General features: G+C 34.0%; 1 protein-coding gene across 5 annotated transcripts in view; it reads left to right on the top strand.

Moving 5' to 3' along the window:
- The window catches only part of Mctp (multiple C2 domain and transmembrane region protein), a 312,273-nt gene that overhangs the window by 171,630 nt on the left and 120,299 nt on the right, over window positions 1–20,344 (top strand). For all 5 annotated transcript variants that reach the window (XR_015042007.1, XM_085820253.1, XM_085820255.1 and 2 more), the window contains exon 2: window positions 4,113–4,410. Coding sequence is in view for 4 of the 5 variants with exons in the window: in XM_085820253.1 (XP_085676379.1) it covers window positions 4,113–4,410 (298 nt within the window). In the remaining variant the exon portion in view is untranslated. The remainder of the gene's footprint in view (window positions 1–4,112; window positions 4,411–20,344) is intronic.

The following is a 20,344-nucleotide window of genomic DNA, read 5'->3' as shown; positions in this document are numbered from 1 at the left end:
TATTCAATGCTTTACACAAAATACCTCTCGCAAAAATGTAATTTTTGTATGATGACACGAATTATAGGTGAAATTATTACATCTACTTTAGAAAGAAGGTAAGTTTTAAAATTTAGTAATCTATTTTAAAACGCCAAACAAGTAGATCAGTTTATCCAATCTGCGGTATTAATATGACTATATATTCTGATTTACCTTTTCCGGTTATTGCTCGAAGTTTAACTGAATTCCATTTCGAGTGTACTTTCGCTGCTTAATGCAGCCATTTAACGGGCCAAAGCATACCTTTTGAAATCATCGTGATTCTCATTTACAGGAGGGGTAATTTGCTGTCGTTCCAAAGCTTCTGAGAATTCATTAAAATTTACGGCCAAGTCCTTTCTTTTTCCACTACAATGCATTTGTTCTAATTCAGTCCGTATCCTCTTCTAATTTCCAATTATTTTTCTCTTTTAATTTAAAATTTTCTTTGTATTAACTGCTGCAGTGGCAAAGTACTCCATTCTTTGCCACTGTAGTAGGCATTTTCCACTTCGGTAACATTTCAATGCTTTCTAATCCTCCCCTGCTGCTTTTGATTTACAGTGTTGCAGTTCTACCAATTATTAAGAGGAAACGTTTAGAAAGAATTCCTATGAAAATTATGTTACATTTACCAGCGCATTTGCTACATTTCTAGTAGGCAAATTAGTAGCATAAGTTTTCTAAGATTCTTATTTATATCTGAAATATGATGTAACTTTGAATATTAAAGTTAGAGATTACATTTAAATCTGTTTGAAATCAATTTTGAGAGTAGTCTAGTTTTATCCCTTCTTCTTTCAGATCAATTCGATTTGTTCGAAAATATAGGTTAAGAAAATTATCTGTATTATAGTTTTAAAAAGGCTACATTAAAAGATGGATGTTAATTTTAAAAAATGATTTCTATAATAATTTAAAAAGGGGAACTCGTATTTTTTTGGGTGGTGGCAAGGGGATATAAGCAAATTTACACCAATACCCAAAAGTGTTTATTTTATCCTGCTTTCTCAAACATCGCCTTGAAAATCGTGTAGATAAGTTGAAAGTATAACAAGCGACTGATAATTTTACTTGATTTCATTCGTGATCTTTTCAATCTGCAAAAATAATTCTGATGGAATGGCTGAAATCTGAACGGTCAATGAGTCTGAAAGGGCTGAGATTCATGAGTCATCATTTGAATAAGATAATAAAACCATTGAAAATGCATAATTATTTAAAATTGATTTTTTGCTGTTGTACACCATTTGAGTAGCCTCATGTTCAGTAAATGGATGAGTTTGTCTTATAATCAAGAGCATCATGATATTACATAAAGAATTAGGAATACTTCCTTAAATAATAAAAACGGCTATATCATGATTCTTAGTAATTTCAAATAATCTTTCTAAACAGTTTCTGCAAATAATATATTAGTGAGACCGAAGATAATCCTGTTTGGAATATTTTTGAGAAAAAACGTTTGTTGTTAAAAGCAAAACGTTTTGAAAAAAGTTTTCTCCTCAGATCTTAAAGCTAAAAATATACTATGGATTACTGCGAACACTGCGGACGTTCGTGTGTAAAAAAAATCATTTGAGTCAGTTTTCAGTAATATTGTTAATATTTATGTTCTAAATATAATATTAAGGTAATTAAAAGTATGCACAGATTCAGAAATCTCGGTTAATGCTAAATTTCGGTTGCCTAGCCGGTGATCGCAGAAAAGCACACCACGGACAATCACTATGTTAAGAATAATCACAAAGATAAAATAAAATGTAAAGCGAAAAAATAAACAATAATTAGCATACATACATTAAAATTAAAGTACTGAAGTTTTTAGTTTTCCTCGCAGTCAGTATCACTTATCATTTCCTTCAGCAGCGGCCCAAATCAGAAGATAGTGGGGGCCTACCTGCGGCCGAAAGGTAATTTGTTCAATACTGGTAATTTGACTACTAGTATTGCAAAGATCCCGTAATGTATGAAATCCCGGCAAATGCATTGGCTGCATGGAGGTTTCTGTAATTGTTCCCCATATGTAACATAAATACTAGCCATTTCCTTTAGAAAGTCCTCAACGAAATAGTCTTTCCACTCGGCAGATTGTAATAATCTAATCCAATCAAAATATCTCGTGATTGATCAAGGGCAATGTTTTTCTACTTGGAAAATTATTTATCTAATAAGTTTATGTGCCCCTATATTCCTACTTTCTTATTTCTAAAGAATGTCTTTGTGGATAGTGCATTGGTGATGAAGAAAATGAATTCATTATGCAATTCTCCTTTGTGCATCTAATAAAAAGGCATGCAGATACTTTGTGCTATTTGGAATGTGCTCTGATCGTGAAACTTATCTCATGTATCCTTTTTTTTTCCTTTTACTTCCCGATGAAGCAGAGATTTTAGTTATTTTACTATGACTGAATACTTTTGTTTATTTTTTTTACTTTCGTGAAAACTCTGAAAGCAAGGTAGTAACTTCTAACCATAAAATGAAAGAACTGCGTACACTGATTGTAGAAATGAGGCTCAAATTTACCAACTCAAGACTTTTCCTCCATCATCACATTAGTATTCACGTTTCTCTAGCAGTTCCAAAATGAAGAAATCCGTACTATTTCTTCAAACACTGCGTATTTACCTTTGTAGATTTAATTTATGCGAAAATCCGCAATTCGGAAAAATGATTCCTAAAACACTTTCTGATCCCGCATTAATTCCAAACTTAAAGCAAATATAAAACTGAACACTACATATAGCAATTAATAGAATTTTAAATTCCTGTATCATCCTTTTTTAATCCTTTTTGTATTGTATCTTTTCATAAAAATATAATGATACGTCTTGTTAAAGAAGGTTAATTAAATAATAGCTTTTAATGGTTATCCATTAGCTGCTAAACGTAGCATTAATTGTTTACTAATTTCCAGGTTTTGAATGCTTAAGTTTTATACTTGCATTTTCATAAAAAATTTATTAGTTACTTCAAATATGAAATATAGAGGTAAAAGTATTTCTTCGTGCTCTCACAAGTCATTACGCAAATATTCACTAAACAATTTTCGCAGTCAGAAAACGCATGTCTGCGATGTTATCACCATGCGTTGATTTGTGGGTGTTTTGTTCTTTACTGCGATATTTTGTACGACGATGTTTTCACCGAAGGAGGTTGCACCTACTTCTTGTTTATTCTTCCAATTGCTGTGTGTCTCCCTTTCAGGATATTTGTCACCGACTCGAAAAGCTTTCACCAGATGCTTTCTACATTAGTCGACTCTGTTTCACTACACCTTTTAAATTCTTATCTCATATTAACTTTTTATTAATAATTTAATGTTAATATCTTGCTTAACTTTATTACCTTTTGATTATAATTTAACGACTTACCTTCAAGTTATTTGTGACAAAATTTATTATGCAAGTTGTTACTCAAATCTCTTCATATAGCTCAATTTTTCTTAAATTAGAAATTTTCTTTGAGTTTTAATGGTCACATAATTAGTAATTTTTTAATTATGTTCGATAGGGGTAGGGCCTTTGGCCCAGGTACCCAGGTGTATACACCATTCCCCAGTGAAACAGACGTTTTCGTGGTTTTCCGCATGGATACCAGCCAGTTTCCCTTAAAAAAAACCTCCACTGGGCATCCCTCCCTTTCCGTGTAGTGCCTAAGGGCGGAGCACGTAATAAGCAAAATAAAAAATGTATTTTAAATGATCTGTTTCACAATTAAAAAAAATCAAGATATCAAGAAGAGCTTTTAAATCCCTTAGCATAATAAGCAATTACAGATTAATAAACCTCGAAAGATAAGTAAAGCCGAACAGAACACAGTGCGAATCATCTGTTTGTGATGCTGTGTGCCAGATAAATTAAAGCTATTACGTTTCACGCAGTAGCCATGCTATCCAATTCACGTTGATAATACTAAATGTATCGTAGCGTAGCTTAACGTAACGTTACTATGAATCGTTCGATATTTGTACTGTTCTGATTTTTAATTAAAAGTAATTTTTTTCTACTTTCTTCACAAAAGTTTTCCATTGTTTATAGAATATCATATTTATCTTAGCTTTTTCTAAACATGATTTTTTTTTTCAGGCGACTCAGATCGCAGTCCCCCGGATGACGGAATCCGGAAACGAAAAAAATTCCTCCGGCCAAAAGCGAAGAGCCAGACTGACCTCTCTCACCGGACTTGCTCCGAAGAAGGGGACGAGGATCCACCCTCTTTACCACCTTCACCTCAACCCCCTTCCACGGACCCTCCCTCGCCCTATAAGAAGATCCTCGGTTTTAAGTCTGGCAAAAAAATCCAAACCGTCATTTCTACCTTGAGAAAGTTCGCACCGCACAAACTTCGCCATCATAAGTCCAAGGGCTATGCTTCCTCACAAGGGTAAGTGCGCTTCTTTTTAGATTTGAATTTTGTCCAGACAAATACAAGTTACTTTGAATTTATTAAAGTTTCGTGCAGAAGGTAAATAAGTAATCAGATTCAGAATTTAAATGTCAAAAATCTACATTAATTCAAGATTGTCTATTGGTAGATCTTAGAAGCGAATCATGAATAATGAAAGTTCATATGTTCCAATCATTCGCGGAAAATGTTTATAGGAAAATTCTGTTTGAAATGTAAAGTAAGTACCTAGTTGCTTTCGACGTAATATCCATCAAAGCACACACTTACTTCTGTGCTTCTGACATTTTAGGAAACACAGGTCGAACATCTCTTTTAGGTGGAGCATGAGAAATGTAGCAAATAAAATGGTTAAGTGGTGATAGGGATCTGCTTTTGATCAAGAGAACACCAAGCCTCTTTGCTCAAAATGCGACATCTGGCTACATCAGGGGTTGAAAAAATGGTTCCACGAGCTACACTGTACCGGATGAAGCCATTTCATAAATTCTACTAAACGTGCTGCACTACACACTTACTGCCGAATTCAAATATTGCAGGTTTTCCGCACGTAATATGACTTTTTCGCAGTGTTTTCGAACAAAGTGCTGACAGAAATATAGCGCATAACTGAATAATAAATCTATAAACAGTGTTATGTTATTGGTCTATGCGTGCTGTGTTATATTGCGAGTTTGTCGACGTTGCCCAATTTGCCCTTTTTTTCAGTTTATTGTTTATAAAATACAATTGTATGGTGTAAGTAAACATTGCTATTTCTCATATCTAAAAGGATTAAATTCGTGAAATTTTCGTTACCTTCTTTTCGTTTCATTGAAAAGTGAATTTTTATTATAAAGATTTCCACAAAGGCATTCCTTCCAGTGGTTCCCCATAATAAATAACTTCATATTATATTTGGTTGGTTATATTTTGACCTTTCTCTTTTGAATAATGTGGCAGGATCAGATTTTATGGAACTGGAACTACATCAGACAGTGAGAATGAACATCAAAAGCAGAGAAATGGAATCAGTGATATAACAACTAATACCTTCTGATAGCGTTCTGTAATTAGTACAACTACATTTTAAATTAAGTCATGAATTCTTTCAGATGTTTTTATTTCTTTTCAAAGCCCGCTTGCGCCCGAATATGAAAATCTCTGACCACTAGTGGTCCAATACTCTTTCAGATAACGGCAAACGGGCTGATTACATAAGTTTTATGGTCCCTACCTTCATTTAACGTGAACATTGACCACTTTTCTATAAAAATAACATCAACGAAAGCATCCTTCCCCTTAAGCAGATTTCCCTAGTGTACATGCTACTTCCCTTTAAGTAGAATGCCCTAGTCCCCATATTACACATGGGAAAAACCAGTTATAGATTCAGCCCGTCCGCTTGGTTTCGAACACTGGACAAACTACAAGTATTCAGTGCCGCTCAGCACTTGGTGATATTTAACTGCTCAGCCACTGGTGAAGCCAGTTAGAAGTTTAACTCGGATTTCAATCTTGTCGAGCCACCTGGCTGCGTGGCCGTTACATGACTTTCCCTAACATAACGTGTGAATACAAGAGAAAAATCCATAAGAAAATACTCCACGAACAAAAGCTTTCCGTTGGAAAAATATTCTTGGACAGCGTTTGTCAAACTTCTTTCAAATGGGGAGCACTTTTATAAATAGAATGATCTGCGGCTTGGCATATATTATTTCCAGTATACTTGCATTTTTAAAATTAAGTTTATATTTGTTTAAAGTAATATAAAAAAAAGTATATTATTTAAGTTTGGATAATCTTTGTCGTATTATCTGAAAATTAAATGTTGGTATTCACACATTAATGAGACGATTGGGGGTGCTAATTCTTGCATAGCTGTCATATATTTGAACGCAGGTAAAAAGCACCGCAGTCGTAGGGCTCTTTGTTGTTGTTGCAAAGAGCATATGTAGATAGGGTAACCGGTGACAAATTTGGTAAAATGTCGGTTTTGAGGGAAAAAGTGATAAACTATTGTCATGTATAATTTCCAAATTGAGATTTTCTACTAAAATGCGGTATACACAGTTAATATTAATTTTTTGGTCCTTTTTTGATAGTTTAAGAGGACCACAAAGCCGGCTTCGAAGACCATTTCTGGTCCGCTGATCACAGACTTAGAACCACTGCTCTAGTTAGCTTTTGTCACTATCTGTAAGTCCAAAAAACATCTTTTGATAGCATCAGTGCTTAAATTGCGCCGGTACTTCTCAATTTTTAAGATAAATTACAATTCTAGCCGGAGCGCACCGGAGCCCTAAATATGATGAGCTCCGGTACTTCTTTTTATAAAAGTGAACCACAATTTAAAGGGAAAAAAATTTAGAATTCCTAACGTTTTAGTTTAACAATAAGCAGACCTTGCAATACTCTTATTTCCCTAGAAATACGAACTCATAAGAACATGAGACGTTCAAGTCCCCTCACTCACATGCGGAAACCTTTCCCTTTCAGAAAGGCAGTAATTTTGGGGGAGTTTGTTTAGGAACGTATAAATTTCTCGCCATGCCATCGTATCTAGTGTATTATTCTCGATGCTTACAGTTAGTTATCCTCGCAGGAAGGAAAATTTGTGTTCTTAAATGTGCGTTAAGTGACAGGGAGTACAATAAGAGTGAAATACTGAGATAAACTGCTCAAGCACGTCCTATACATCGTCTTCCCACAGTATCCATTACTGGGGAAGGGGGGATAGCGTAATCAGCAACTTTACATTCATCCTTAGGAGTTAGATTCAGGACTTATTTTACCTTGACATACATCTGCTTGATGGCTATAATTATATCAGCAGAGAGCTGCGGTCAAAGAGAAAAACGTTCTCTCTCACCAAGATTCCCCTCATTTTTTGTTTCCACCCACTCATACCCCCATTCTGTTTCGCCCTGGAACTTTCATCAGCTATACTTTAAGTATATTTAATTTTTGTGATGATAAAAGATATCCCTTCTTACGATCAGAGCTTAAATTGGGCCGGAGCCCACCAGATCTCGGCACCGGTGCTTCTTAGTTTTTGTAATAAATTATAATTCTAGTCGGAACGCACCGGAGCACTGAATAAGAAGGCTGCGGCACTTCATTTATGTAACTGAAAAACAATTTCAGTAGAAGTTTTATCTCAAGTTTTATTTAAACAATAAAATTATATTAAAAATCGCTTATTAAATTTCAATTTAGCTCTTTACATTTTATTTAATTTTAATTATTTAATTACTTCAATCTTTAATTATTCCAAGAAATAAAAATTAATTATCTAATAATTGTCAATTAAATCTTAATTATATAATAATTGTTCATTAAATAGCAATTTATAAACATTAATTAAATAGCTAGTAATTAATATGATGATAATTAACTATTTAATTTTAACATTATTAATGAGTTTAATAGTCATTTTATTTAATTATTTACTCTTGTTCCTCTTTGCTGACAGTCTTCCACAGGGCTCCGGCACTTCTAATCTTTGAAATTAAGCCCTGGATAGCATACAGACTTGGATCACAGAACAGATGCAGGTTACTAATAGCCTTATAAGTTAAAAGCGATTTTGGTAATTTTTCTGCTTCGTCTGAATGTTCACAAAGTTTTAACGGAGTTGCACAAATATATTACTGACAATATATTGAAGTGGCAATCTGAATTTCTGCTGAAAATTTTTATGTAAGTAAGCTTAAATATATTTAGCTGCGGTGCTATTATATCCGTAAAAAAAAAAAAATCGCAAATTTTAATATGAAGTGAATATTAATGGGTAGTACTTTGAAATGCTAAAATTAAGATTCATAAATTCATAAAATAAGATAAATTAAAATTCATTACTTCATAGGCGTATTCCTTAATATTGGCTAAAACCATGTTGCATGGTCCGTAGTATAAATACGCATCTTAAATCGGTCCTCGTTACAAAATGTTGTAGCCACTAATCTAAATTACGCTAGTAATCTAAGTTACAGTGCTATCTACTGTGGAAAACTTATGTTCTTTTGTGCATCATATAGCCCATTTTTTAGGCAACAAGTAATACATTGCTCAAAGCGATTATTTCTGGCAAAACTGGCAAAGAATGAAGTTATTACACTTAGAATTTACTGTTAATGTCGACGGAAGGTTTTCTGCAGACAAGGGGCTAAAGATTATAGCTTCTTTTTTTTTTTTTTTTTTTTCTTTTCCTATTAGAATGCGTATACACGTTCAGTTTCCCATTATCTTTTAAATAATATGACTCTATCTCTCTGTTTTCCTGTCTGAACGTTTCATCCGGTGACGCCCTTTGGTGTGCCAAACTATTCCCGAGAGTCTTTTTGTTTGAGAGTTTTGCTCGAATTTCGACCTTCTTTCTAATGCAGTCCCTGTAAGTGAAAACGCCGTTTTATTATTCATGTCCACGGCCACGAGTCATAAAAACGACGAATGCTATTCGCGCGCTTCGGCCATTTTGTACCCATAAATCGGTTTCTAAATGTAAGCAAAGCTGAACGCATCTTAAAGAACGTTTTTATCGTTCCTTGGCCGTGCTGTTCTCTCACGTTTTCCATAATTATGGCTCACGTAAGTGTTTCCGCCTTGCTTATGTTGAGCAATTACATCTCGTCCCTTCGGACAGAGAACTGGAATGAGAACTCTGCGAGGCAAAATGGTCATTCTTTTTAACCTACAATCTTTCTCCATCCCATACTAAACACTCTCCAGTAATGTTTAATTGAACGTGCAAGGCAAGATAATTTGCAGATGAATGGTTAAGTAAAGAATACTTAAGTGTTCCCTTTGTACATCTATGACACTATTTCTATATGTTATAGAACAGAGACTAGTTTTTTGTGGATAGCTTAATTATTCTTACCGAAAATGAAAGTAGTCTAATATGATTCCAGCCGCGAGTAACGAAAGTTTCAAAAGTATTTAATCCTTCTACGTTACTTTAGTTGAATATAGGAAATATAGTTCTAATAGTAGTCTTTGTAACAATTCAATTAAATACAAGATATTCGCGAAATTTCCTTATTACTGTAATATTTTCTTGATATAAAAAACAAATCAATGTATTGAAATGCTGTTTGGGACTAGAACTTTATTACTCAAAATTGCGTATTGCAAACATTCATAACACAAAATTCGAAGCTTATAATTGCACTTTTAATAAATCCGAGCTTGTTTAGTTGCACGAACAATGTACAAGCTTTCTTCTTAACTGGAAATTAATTGCAATTCAGATCAAAGTTAATTTATATTACGTTCTGATTGCTTTTAACATGTTCGATATATTCAGCCGATGTTCGATGTACCGCCGTAAATTTTCGAATGCTAACACTTCTCATGCTCTTAAAGTTTCCGCATCTAATGTAAATTTAAATTACAACTATAAGTGAGCATGACTTCTTGAGATTCGTTCTTTACGCAATTACGGGCGGTATGCTTCAACTATCCTCAATATCCATTCCAATTTTTACAGATAATTTGAATAGGACGAATCATTAGCTTTTCAGCACTATTTTTCTGCCTTTTGTCATAAAAGCAATTAGCAAACCTCTTAGATTTTGTGTAATGCTTTTTTTATTATAAAAGAACTTTCTCGAACGTTTGTGTAATGACCTTGCGGATTAATAAGGCACCGTGAGGAAAACGACACCAACATTTATTAAAAAATTAACTTTCAAAGAATAATAGAAAAAAAATTAACATTTAAAGAATAACGGCAAACTCGGAGCACTACCTCGCTCCTACAACATAATTAACCTACCACCTGCCTCCTCTGAGGCTAACATGCCACTGTCCTCTCTCTTACTTGCTGGGCTCTGCCAGGCAGCTGATTGGCTGGCTCACCGCTGCCAGATACATGACACCCCCCCCCGGTAAGATTGTGCTACGCCAAAGCGAAGCAGAATCTGAAAACTGAACCAGCAAATACAAACTTAAATTGTATACTCCACATACCAAATTAATTTTAAAATATATGAACATGTATACATGACATAATAACATACTTTGAAATAAATGCAATAAACATTCATCTCACAACAGATGAACAGATGGCTTGATACAATACCGGAGTGTTCTATAATAAAACATATATGCAATACTATTTCAAAACACACTATTATAATGCAATATTAAATGGAAACCAGTAATTTGATTTTCAAAACAGATGGAAAGTAGCTCTCGTACAATTCCGGAACAAAAGAAAGTAACTAATGCAAAGTTTTAAAACATATTAGTTCATACTTAGTTCACACCTATTTCATTCACCCACTAGTCTTGAAAGACCATCTGCATTTTTTAATTGTGCACCAGGGCAATGAGAAATATGAATATTATAGCGCTGAAGTGCCATTGCCCACCTCTGTAATTTGGCTGAATGCGGTGCCGACTTATACAAATATAATAATGGATTATGGTCTGTGATCAGCTCGATATTCGATCCAAACACCCAACACTCGAACTTTTTTAATGACCACACAACGGCATAAGCCTCGCGTTCAATAGTTGACCAGTTCTGCTGAGTTTTCGAAAGTTTTTGACTGGCAAAGCTGATAGGATGCAAACTGCCTTTGCTGTCTCGTTGTGACAAGCAAGCACCAACACCATATGAACTAGCATCACACTGTATGGTGTAAGGTTTTTCTGGTTCTGGAGTGTAAAGTTTTGGTGCTTCACACAGTCGACGTTTCAGTTCTTTAAATGCTGATTCCTCAACATCAGTCCATGGAATTATCTCAGGAATTTTCTTTTTCGTAAGCTCCGTCAATGGGCGAGCTATTTCTGCATAATTCTTTATGTAATCACGATAATAGTTGAATAAGCCTAATGCACTCTTTAGAGCAGTCTTTGTTTTAGGACTTTTTATAATTTCAATGACTTGTAATTTTTCAGGATCAGGTTGATGTCTTCCAGCTCCTATTATATGTTCTAAATACTTTATCTCCGAACGTGCAAAAACACATTTCTTCACGTTCACCGTAAACCTGAGATCACTTAATGTAGTTAGCACAGCATCTAAATGTTGGAGATGCGAATTCCAATCTGGTGAAAAGATAGCAATATCATCAATATATGCTTTGCAAAAATCACTATGTTTTCTTAAGGCATCATTCATCACTCGCTGAAAAGTAGAAGCTGCATTTTTTAATCCAAAAGGCATCACTTTCCAACGATACTGGGAACGATGTGTCTTAAATGATGTTAAATCACGACTTTCTTCTTCTAAAGGTATTTCCCAGTAACCTTTCAAGACATCTAAACAGGTGATAACATTCGCGTGTCCAATTTTATTGATTAGATCAGTCACATTCTCCATTGGAAAATCAACAGGCTTGGTTACTTGATTCAACAACCTGAAATCAATACATAAACGCATACTTCCGTCTTTCTTGGCAACACATACGACTGGGTATGCTATTTCAGCTTCACTTGGCTCAATAAGACCCAAGCTCTCCAATTCCTCGATCTGTTTATCTACTTCAGGTTTCAAAGATTCTGGGATCTTATAGATATATGGCTTTTTTCTTTCAGCTCCAGGTAACAACCGAATTCTATGTTCACCAACTCTGGCTATTTGGATCTCCCCAGAAAATAACGCGATGTGCTTGAGTAAGAGCTCGTGTAATTCCTTTTGTTTGCTATCCTCTAAATGACTAATATCCACCTCGATGTCCCTTCTAGTTACTGCGCAATCTCCTTTATTTGGAGTGGTATGAATTTCCCCAAACTCGGAATCATCTTCAAATATCACTCCCACAGTTTGTGCTCGAACATAAAATTTTCTTATTTTGTTCACATGAACATGCCTCACACTCCCATCGGGTAATTTAACTTTGTAAGAATGAGGATTCACTCTTTCAACAATTTCACCTGGACCTGTCCACCTAGCATATAGCTTGTTGCTAGAGTCTGGTATAAGTAAATATACTAGATCACCATTTTTAAATTCTTTCAAACTTTTGCGACGGTTAAAATAATATGCATAAGCTTCTTGTTTTTCCGCGGCAGATAAAGAAGCGAGCTCAGATGCTTTCTCTAAATTTATCTTTAATTCTTGTAGATAATCAACTGCTGAATTACTCAGATTAAGAGGTAATGGTATTTCACCGGACCATGATGATTTTAACACAGCTAAGGGACCTCTAGCTTCACGACCGTACGTAAGCATAAATGGAGATACACCGGTAGTGCAATTTGGAACTTCACGATACGCAAAAAGTAAATAAGGTATGTGCTTGTCCCAATTAACAGGATCTGTGCGAATTACATGATGTAACATTTGTTTAAATACCCGATTCCATTTTTCCACTGAGCCGTTTGATGCTGGGTAACCAGGTGTCGAAAAACGAGGATGAGTTCCTAACCTATTTTCGAATTCTTGAGTTAATTGTGAGGTAAAATTAGTGCCTTGATCGCTACAAATTATTTCTGGAATACCGGTTCTCATAAAAATATCTAAAAGAGCCTCACAAGTAGCTTTAGCAGAAAGACTTTTTAAAGGTATGACTTCTGGCCATTTTGAATGATTATCTATCAAACACAAACAATATTTATGTTTCCTTCCTGAAGGAGGTGAAATTTCACCAATAATATCTATATTTACTGTATGAAAGGGATATGGCGCGCGAACAATAGGAGTAATCGGAATTTTATCCGATTGTCTTTCCGGACTTTTTAATTGACATCTTTCGCATGTTCTACAATAATTTTCTACATCTTTGGATATGTTCGGCCAATAAAATGAAAGCTTAATTCTTTCTTTAGTTTTCCTCATACCTAAATGATTTCCGAATATGGAATCATGAGCTAATTGAAGGACTTTATTTCGATAATTCTCGGGCAAAACTAACTGTTGTATGTTTTCCCCACAAATTTTTTCTTTATGAAATAATAATTCGTCCTGTAAAAAGAAATTGTTCTTCCCTACTTCTGCGTCCTTAAAAGAATTTATCAACGTTTGGCAGTTTCTCTGATCGACCTTAAATTTATTCGATTCCGAATAACTGTTTAGTCTTTCATCATTCTGATTCGCAACTGAGCTATAAAAGAGATTTACATTTGACAGTTCAACGGCGCCAACCTCAAGTTGTTTTTGTTTATGAGTTTCCGGTTTCGTCTCGGGGAAGACTGTTGATTCATTCTCGTCTTCAAATATGCGATCCCATACATCTGGTGTAATTAAACATTGGACATTTAGCTTATCTGTCAACGCGAAAAGAGTTTCTACGCGCGAATATAGACAACTGTTTGGTTTTTTGTAATAAATGGGAATAGTTGCAAACGTTGCCTCTATGACGTCGCCAAATGCGGAACTTAAAATGATTTTACCCTTACTTTCTATTTTTAAATCAGGAGTTAATGTAGTGTTCAAAATTGGTATTTCCGTACCTGAATCTTTTATAGCTTCTACTTGCTTCCCTGCAATGTAAATAGTAATCTTTTCCAAGGAATAAAAATTAAGTTTTCCGTCGGAACACTCGGGTTTTTGTAAATGTTTAGAATTTACATTTGTAACAACCGCATTGTCCTTCGACTTACTTGAAGTGTTAACTTTCGGTTTGACCGGGAAATTATCGTTCTGTTTATTGGACCTCTCAAATTTATTTCGCCTGTTCGGGCAATCCTTAGCCAAATGTAAACTGCTACTACACACATAACATTCTCGCTGTTTAAACGAATGTTTCTGTTCATTTACCACTAAATCTTTTCTTAGCGCTGGTGGAATATATTTAGAGTTTTTGTTGTATGAAGAGTTTTTGTTGTATGAATCACGAAAATTAGCGCGTTTTTCACCTCTTATGTCATCAAAAGATTTACCTTTCGCGATGAAATAAGTGTCGCATTCCTTCGCTAGTTCTTCTGGACGTAGCCAACTTTCACCTTGTCGAACTGCAACATGGCACGCTAAATCACTATCCAATGTTTGAAAAAGTTTGTCAGAAATTATTAAGTTAATTAAAGACTCAAAATCATTGACGTTTCTACTTTTACAATAATGGATCCAACATGATCTTAAACGAGAGGCGAACTGCAAATGAGTTTCCCCCGTCAACCTTTGAGCTTGGCGAAAATTTTCTAAACATATAATTGGCGATGGTTCATATTCCTTAAGAATTAAAGATTTAATTTTTTCATAATCTTTCAAATCATCATCTTTAATATATACTAGAATATTAGAGGATTTATCACCTATCAGTTTAAGTAAAATTTCAGACTTAAACTCATTTGGTACGTTCTTATGCTTAAAAGCCCTTTCTATGGAATCAAAAAATAAGTTCCATGCTTCCCCCTTTTTAGGTACAGAAATCGATAATGCCTGTACAGCTTTCAAAAGCTTATCTAATGAAAGTGTATTTTCTACGTTATTACTAGATTCGTTGCTACTTTCGATTTGCATCAAACGCAATTTCACAATTTCTTCTGACTTTTTCCTTTCTTCAACCGTAGTATTAAGAAATTCAGTAACAAAATCTTTATCTTTCAAATATTCTTTAGAACTTAAAAGCTTATCTTTTAATTCTACAACTTTTAAACTAGAATCGGCTTCTTCACCTAGTTCCTTCAACACCGAAATCAAATCACTTTTAACTACTCCTTTAAACATATTTAGAAGAAATTTTCCTTAAAGTTACAACAAAAATTTCTCACCTTTTCTCCAAAATCCAGTCGGCTTCGTTAGCTCTGGTTCTCGTAAGAGAGCGTGCTGTAATGACCTTGCGGATTAATAAGGCACCGTGAGGAAAACGACACCAACATTTATTAAAAAATTAACTTTCAAAGAATAATAGAAAAAAAATTAACATTTAAAGAATAACGGCAAACTCGGAGCACTACCTCGCTCCTACAACATAATTAACCTACCACCTGCCTCCTCTGAGGCTAACATGCCACTGTCCTCTCTCTTACTTGCTGGGCTCTGCCAGGCAGCTGATTGGCTGGCTCACCGCTGCCAGATACATGACAGTTTGGTATATCTATCTGTAAATATTCTTTTATGTTATTCCCATCTTTTCTGATACCTTTAAATATTACATAATCAGGTTCATTAGTGGCTGAATGGATAAAAATAACTAATTATGTTAGTTCAATCAGGCTTCAGATTCTGGCCAATGGGCTTGCTACAAGGAAGTCCCATGGTTCTCCCCATTTCGGTATTAAACGTAAACACGAGCCAGTTTCTATTAAAAAGTAATTATAATAATTAACTAAATACACTCAGTTGCGTAGTATGCATTCTTTATTTTCATTCCTTTTTAATTTCGGTGTGATCGCATATCTCAGATTCGCTCATTTGATTGGCCAATTTGATGTCTCATCTACGAAGAAAACATTTTTTTTTTCAATTATATTGAAATAACATCGTTCAGTAAATACTTTGGACGGCCCTTTTTGAAACATATAAGAAATTTAAAAAAAAATTAATTATTCTTTTACGCGAGCTGCAATTCAGCAGACTGCTTCATTTCGGTGATATACATTTCTTTTAGAATAAAGGCCTTTCTCAGATACCCAGAATACTCATTTGAAGCCAGTTTATTTACCTTCTAGGCTGAATGGGCTCTAGCCAATGGGCGCCAGTAGTTCTGAGAAATATGTTGTTCCCCCCTCCCAATTTTGAGCTCAAAATTCCCTATTTAATTTAAAGTCTTATCAAAATTTTGCAAAAATATTTTATTAAACAAGAAAATAACTAAGATTTATTGTTATAGCTTTATAAGAAAGTATCTTTAATAAATTTTAATTTCATTTTTAAGTACAAAATTTTGCATTTTTATATTTAATGTTTTAAAAATTGTTTAAAAAATAAGGAAGCATTTTTCGTTACCTACGTTTTTTTGTTGTTTTTTGAATTCTTGGATTTTGTTGCGTAATGTGAATACGAACAAGTTTTCTCTTAGAACTTCACCATGAAGGTGCCTCTGTCTTTATGAAGTTAGAAGTCAAAATCAATTAAACAACAAGCAGTAATTAATGTGAAATGTTAACATTTTGTAGCATAAATCGCAGGTGAACGGGTACTGATCGTTTCACCGATTGTGTATTGAACTCAGACACACACAAAAAAGGCTTAAAGTACCGGTAAATAAGTATTCTGTGCAATTATTTTTATAAAAATTAAGTATTTTGTTTTATCCCCGCTATTTGGTTCGTATGACATAACTCAGTAGCAAAGAAGTTATAAAACTGGGAGGGAAATTCACTTGTTTTTATGAAGGTTATTGTTTTCAGAATTGCTCATAAGTAATATGTAAAAAATTTTCGCAACAGCAGACGCAATTGCGGAGTAGCTCTAGGAACTGCGTAAATAATTTATTTAATGAAGTTGTAAGAGGAGGTACAAACAGACATATTGAGCTTCTGAATGATAATATCAGCTGTTTTGATATATCAGTTATCTTGGAATTTTCTAAGACATGTGCATAACCGTGGAATAGCAGATTTAGCAGAAATATTACGTAAAAGCTAAATATGTGAGACTTTCCTCAGAAGTGTCGGGAATTGTCTATGCCAAATGAATCGGGATGCAGATCGCACCGTTATTGTAGAAGAATTTGACGGTATTTCGTTTAGAAACCCTGCCTTATTCAGAGCATAATAGGATCAAAATGACGTAATTATGTTGATAAGCAACAAATAAAATGACGAAAATTGATAAAAAATAATGCAAATAGATCTAGATAATCAAATAATCACATTTTAATTTTTAGCGTAAAGACGTTAACTCAAGGCTATTAATTTGAAAACGGCATTTTGCGTCGATTCACTTTTCAAACTGTTGCCGCCAATTATTATCGCCATGTATTATATTTAAAGAAACTAAATAATGAAGAATTTACTTGAATGCATGAATTTTTCTCGCATTCTGAAGAAAACTGTAGCTAGAGCCATCTAGTTTTGAATAACGTAGTCCTCCAACCAAACATGGGCACTTGGAAGCCCGAATTTTGATAATTATTTATCTAAAATTACGTGAAACTTTAAAGAATTTTTGATTAACAAACTCAACAATTTCAAAGCGAGCAATGGCAACACTAAAGGGGAAAAAAATTTTATCTCCAGCCTGCGAGACTGTGTATCGGAAATTCTAAAGATATGCTGTTTTGCTTGTTATTAAATATTTTGTGATATTGCTGTTGAATTGCGTTTTATGTGTTTTAAGTGTGAAGAATATGATATTTAATAAATAAAGGTAACACACAAAACGTTCAAAAAACGCCTTTTTGAACGTAATATAAAAATTTGAAAACTTTGTGATTTTATTATATTTTCACTTCAGTTACGACTGCTTCACGGCTGTGTAGCCATAAACTGGAGTTTTAATGAATTTTTATGTATTTTAATCTTGTTTCACATTATATAGGTTTTAATTTTACGTATTCGACAATTTTCTTCCTTTACTGAATGCTGAATAACAATTCTTCATACACTGCATTAAAACTCTCAGAAACATTAATACAATTTATATAATATTCAATAAATTTTTAATGTTTTTCATTTCATGTAAAAATATCCTATGGTATTTTTTTTTTTTTTTTTTTTTTTGTTCTTTGTTTTTGTTTTTTGTTTTGTATTCTTAAAAATGTTTTACCACTTGCCCATTAAAAAACCTTTATTGAGAGAAAAATCGTGGAATGCATCATGCAGGTTACATTAGTTGCAATATACATATTTCAGCTGAGAAAAGCCTTCGTAATGTAAAATCTGATCGATAACAACCAGTCTTACCTTGTCGTGCTGCATTTCTAGTATAACAACTTCGAACAGTATCATTGAATGAGTACAATTATTAGTTTTCTTCAAATGATACATTATGAACATCCCGAAACTATATGGTTCTCCGTTTAGAAGAGAAGCAGCAGTAGAAAGAGTGATAACTGTTTCCGGGTCCTCTCCGTTATGGAACAATATCCACAACTCGCTCTGCAAACCAAATGTGGATTCATCTGTGAACAGAATAGAATATTCTTCTAGCAATCGAGCTGTGATATGCAGAAGGTCTTTTACACATTTTTAGAATGATTTCGATAAAGAATTTTAAAAGAAGCAAATGTTTTGGAATAAAATTGTCTGGCAAGAACTTATTATTTGAAATGAGAAATTTCGTCCTCTACTTTTAAATTTATTCTTCTTTCTAAATGTCGCATGTAAACAAGTTGTGGATAAGGATTATGTTTTTGCGCTTTCCGAAGAGAAGTATTCCTATTCCATAAATCAAAAACGTTGTCAAACGAATAGTATTAAAATTTCTAAGTTGAATTATTAATGGGAAAAGGAAAATTTGTCAGTCTACATGGAAAGAATACCCCAAAAAGGGACGTACTTTTTCTAACGTTCTGTAAAAAATCAGTGGAATCATGAGAAAAAACCAATCGCAGAGTCTTTAAATATATCTGTAGAAACAATAAATAAAGTAATAAGCTAAGATTTACTAAGTAAAGAAGCTAAAAAATATAATTTTGACCTGGTTTTGCCGATACATGTGGCTCAACGCAAAATAATTTGTAGAACCCTGCATGAAAACTATTTAGCGGAAGATAAATGGAAATGCATTGTGGCCCTTGACGAAGCATGGTTTTACTTAAATGACTGCAACAAAAAAGAAAGATGTGTTTAGTATCGAAAGCGAGGAGAAAAAAGTGTGCGAGCAGGATTACGTTAATGCAAAGAAATTGTCAGTAAGGATTTTATGATTGTCGCAGGATAAAATAATAAGAGTGAGGGAAACAACTTTAAAATCAATTCAGCGTAGTATCAAGAAAAAGTTTTGCTCCGATATTTTCAGAACAAATTCGATTTCTTTATTCTAGTGATTTTCAAAGAATGAAACTTCGTGAAGACAAAGCAATACGTCATACTTCGAAAGGTGGCATTGTATTTCTTGAAAAAATGAAGACTGATACAGGTATTGTATTTATATATTTTCAGTATATTCCTCCTAAATCCCCTCACGCTTCACCCATGAACTATTCTGACTCTGGTGTTTTCAAAAGAGCTCTTTCAAAGCCTAAACTCACCATGATTCATAGAAAATAGTGGATGAGGAATAAAAATCAATACTCTTGGAAATTTTACTAAAAGCCGTTATCATGAACATCCCAATGCAGACTTGTAGGATCTAGTACGCATAGCTATTATAAAATGTGACTAAATATACAAAAGTGTTGTTTTTTTTTAGGCTTTGTGTAATATGAACTGTGAAATATCTGGTGTTCAGAAGATTACTTTTATAAATATTTATACACTCGCATTGAACAGTAGAGCAACCAAAAATATCACTTATCACTTATTACTTTAATTAATATAACTATGTAGATTTATTTCATATTTTTGTTTAATGCGATATTCACTTATTTTTAATTATCGAAAATAGAATTACAGAAATAAAAAATTATTCAGAATTCTTCCTATCCAATTAGATCGAATAAATGGGGTTCTGCTGAATGAGATTCTTTAAGAAAGGTTGGACCAATATGGACAGCTATCGCTTGATCTGACCTCAGTGGACAGTTTGTTTTTTCCATGACAAAACTGTTAACTGTTCACCGAAGCTCGGTAAATTCAGAGGAACAGCCCACAGAATCATTTCAACAGCAATTGAGGAATGTGTTCATAGAAACGAACAAATGGTTCTGAAAGATGGTAATCCGAAAAGTTGGATTCAATGATTAAATGTTGCAAATGTGAGCTGTATATTAAATAGAAACTTCATTTAACCACTTGCGCTAAAAAGACGGGCCACGTACGTCGAGATGCTTTTATCTCAAACCGCAAGCGACGTGAACGCCACGTCGATAGGCATTTATCGCAAAAATGAAAATAACGTGGTGCACATGTCGCAAACAACGAGATTGTTTATTTCTCGAGTTACAGCTCTGTATTGCATTCGCAGACGCGGATCGGCGTAAATGAGACATTT

Source organism: Stegodyphus dumicola, chromosome 7 (genome assembly GCF_044657685.1).
Source record: "Stegodyphus dumicola isolate Sdum_Otavi_A_Nest chromosome 7, ASM4465768v1".
NCBI classification, from domain to species: domain Eukaryota; kingdom Metazoa; phylum Arthropoda; class Arachnida; order Araneae; family Eresidae; genus Stegodyphus; species Stegodyphus dumicola.
Note: the sequence above shows the minus strand (reverse complement) of the source record. Positions and strands in the feature narration are given on the sequence as shown.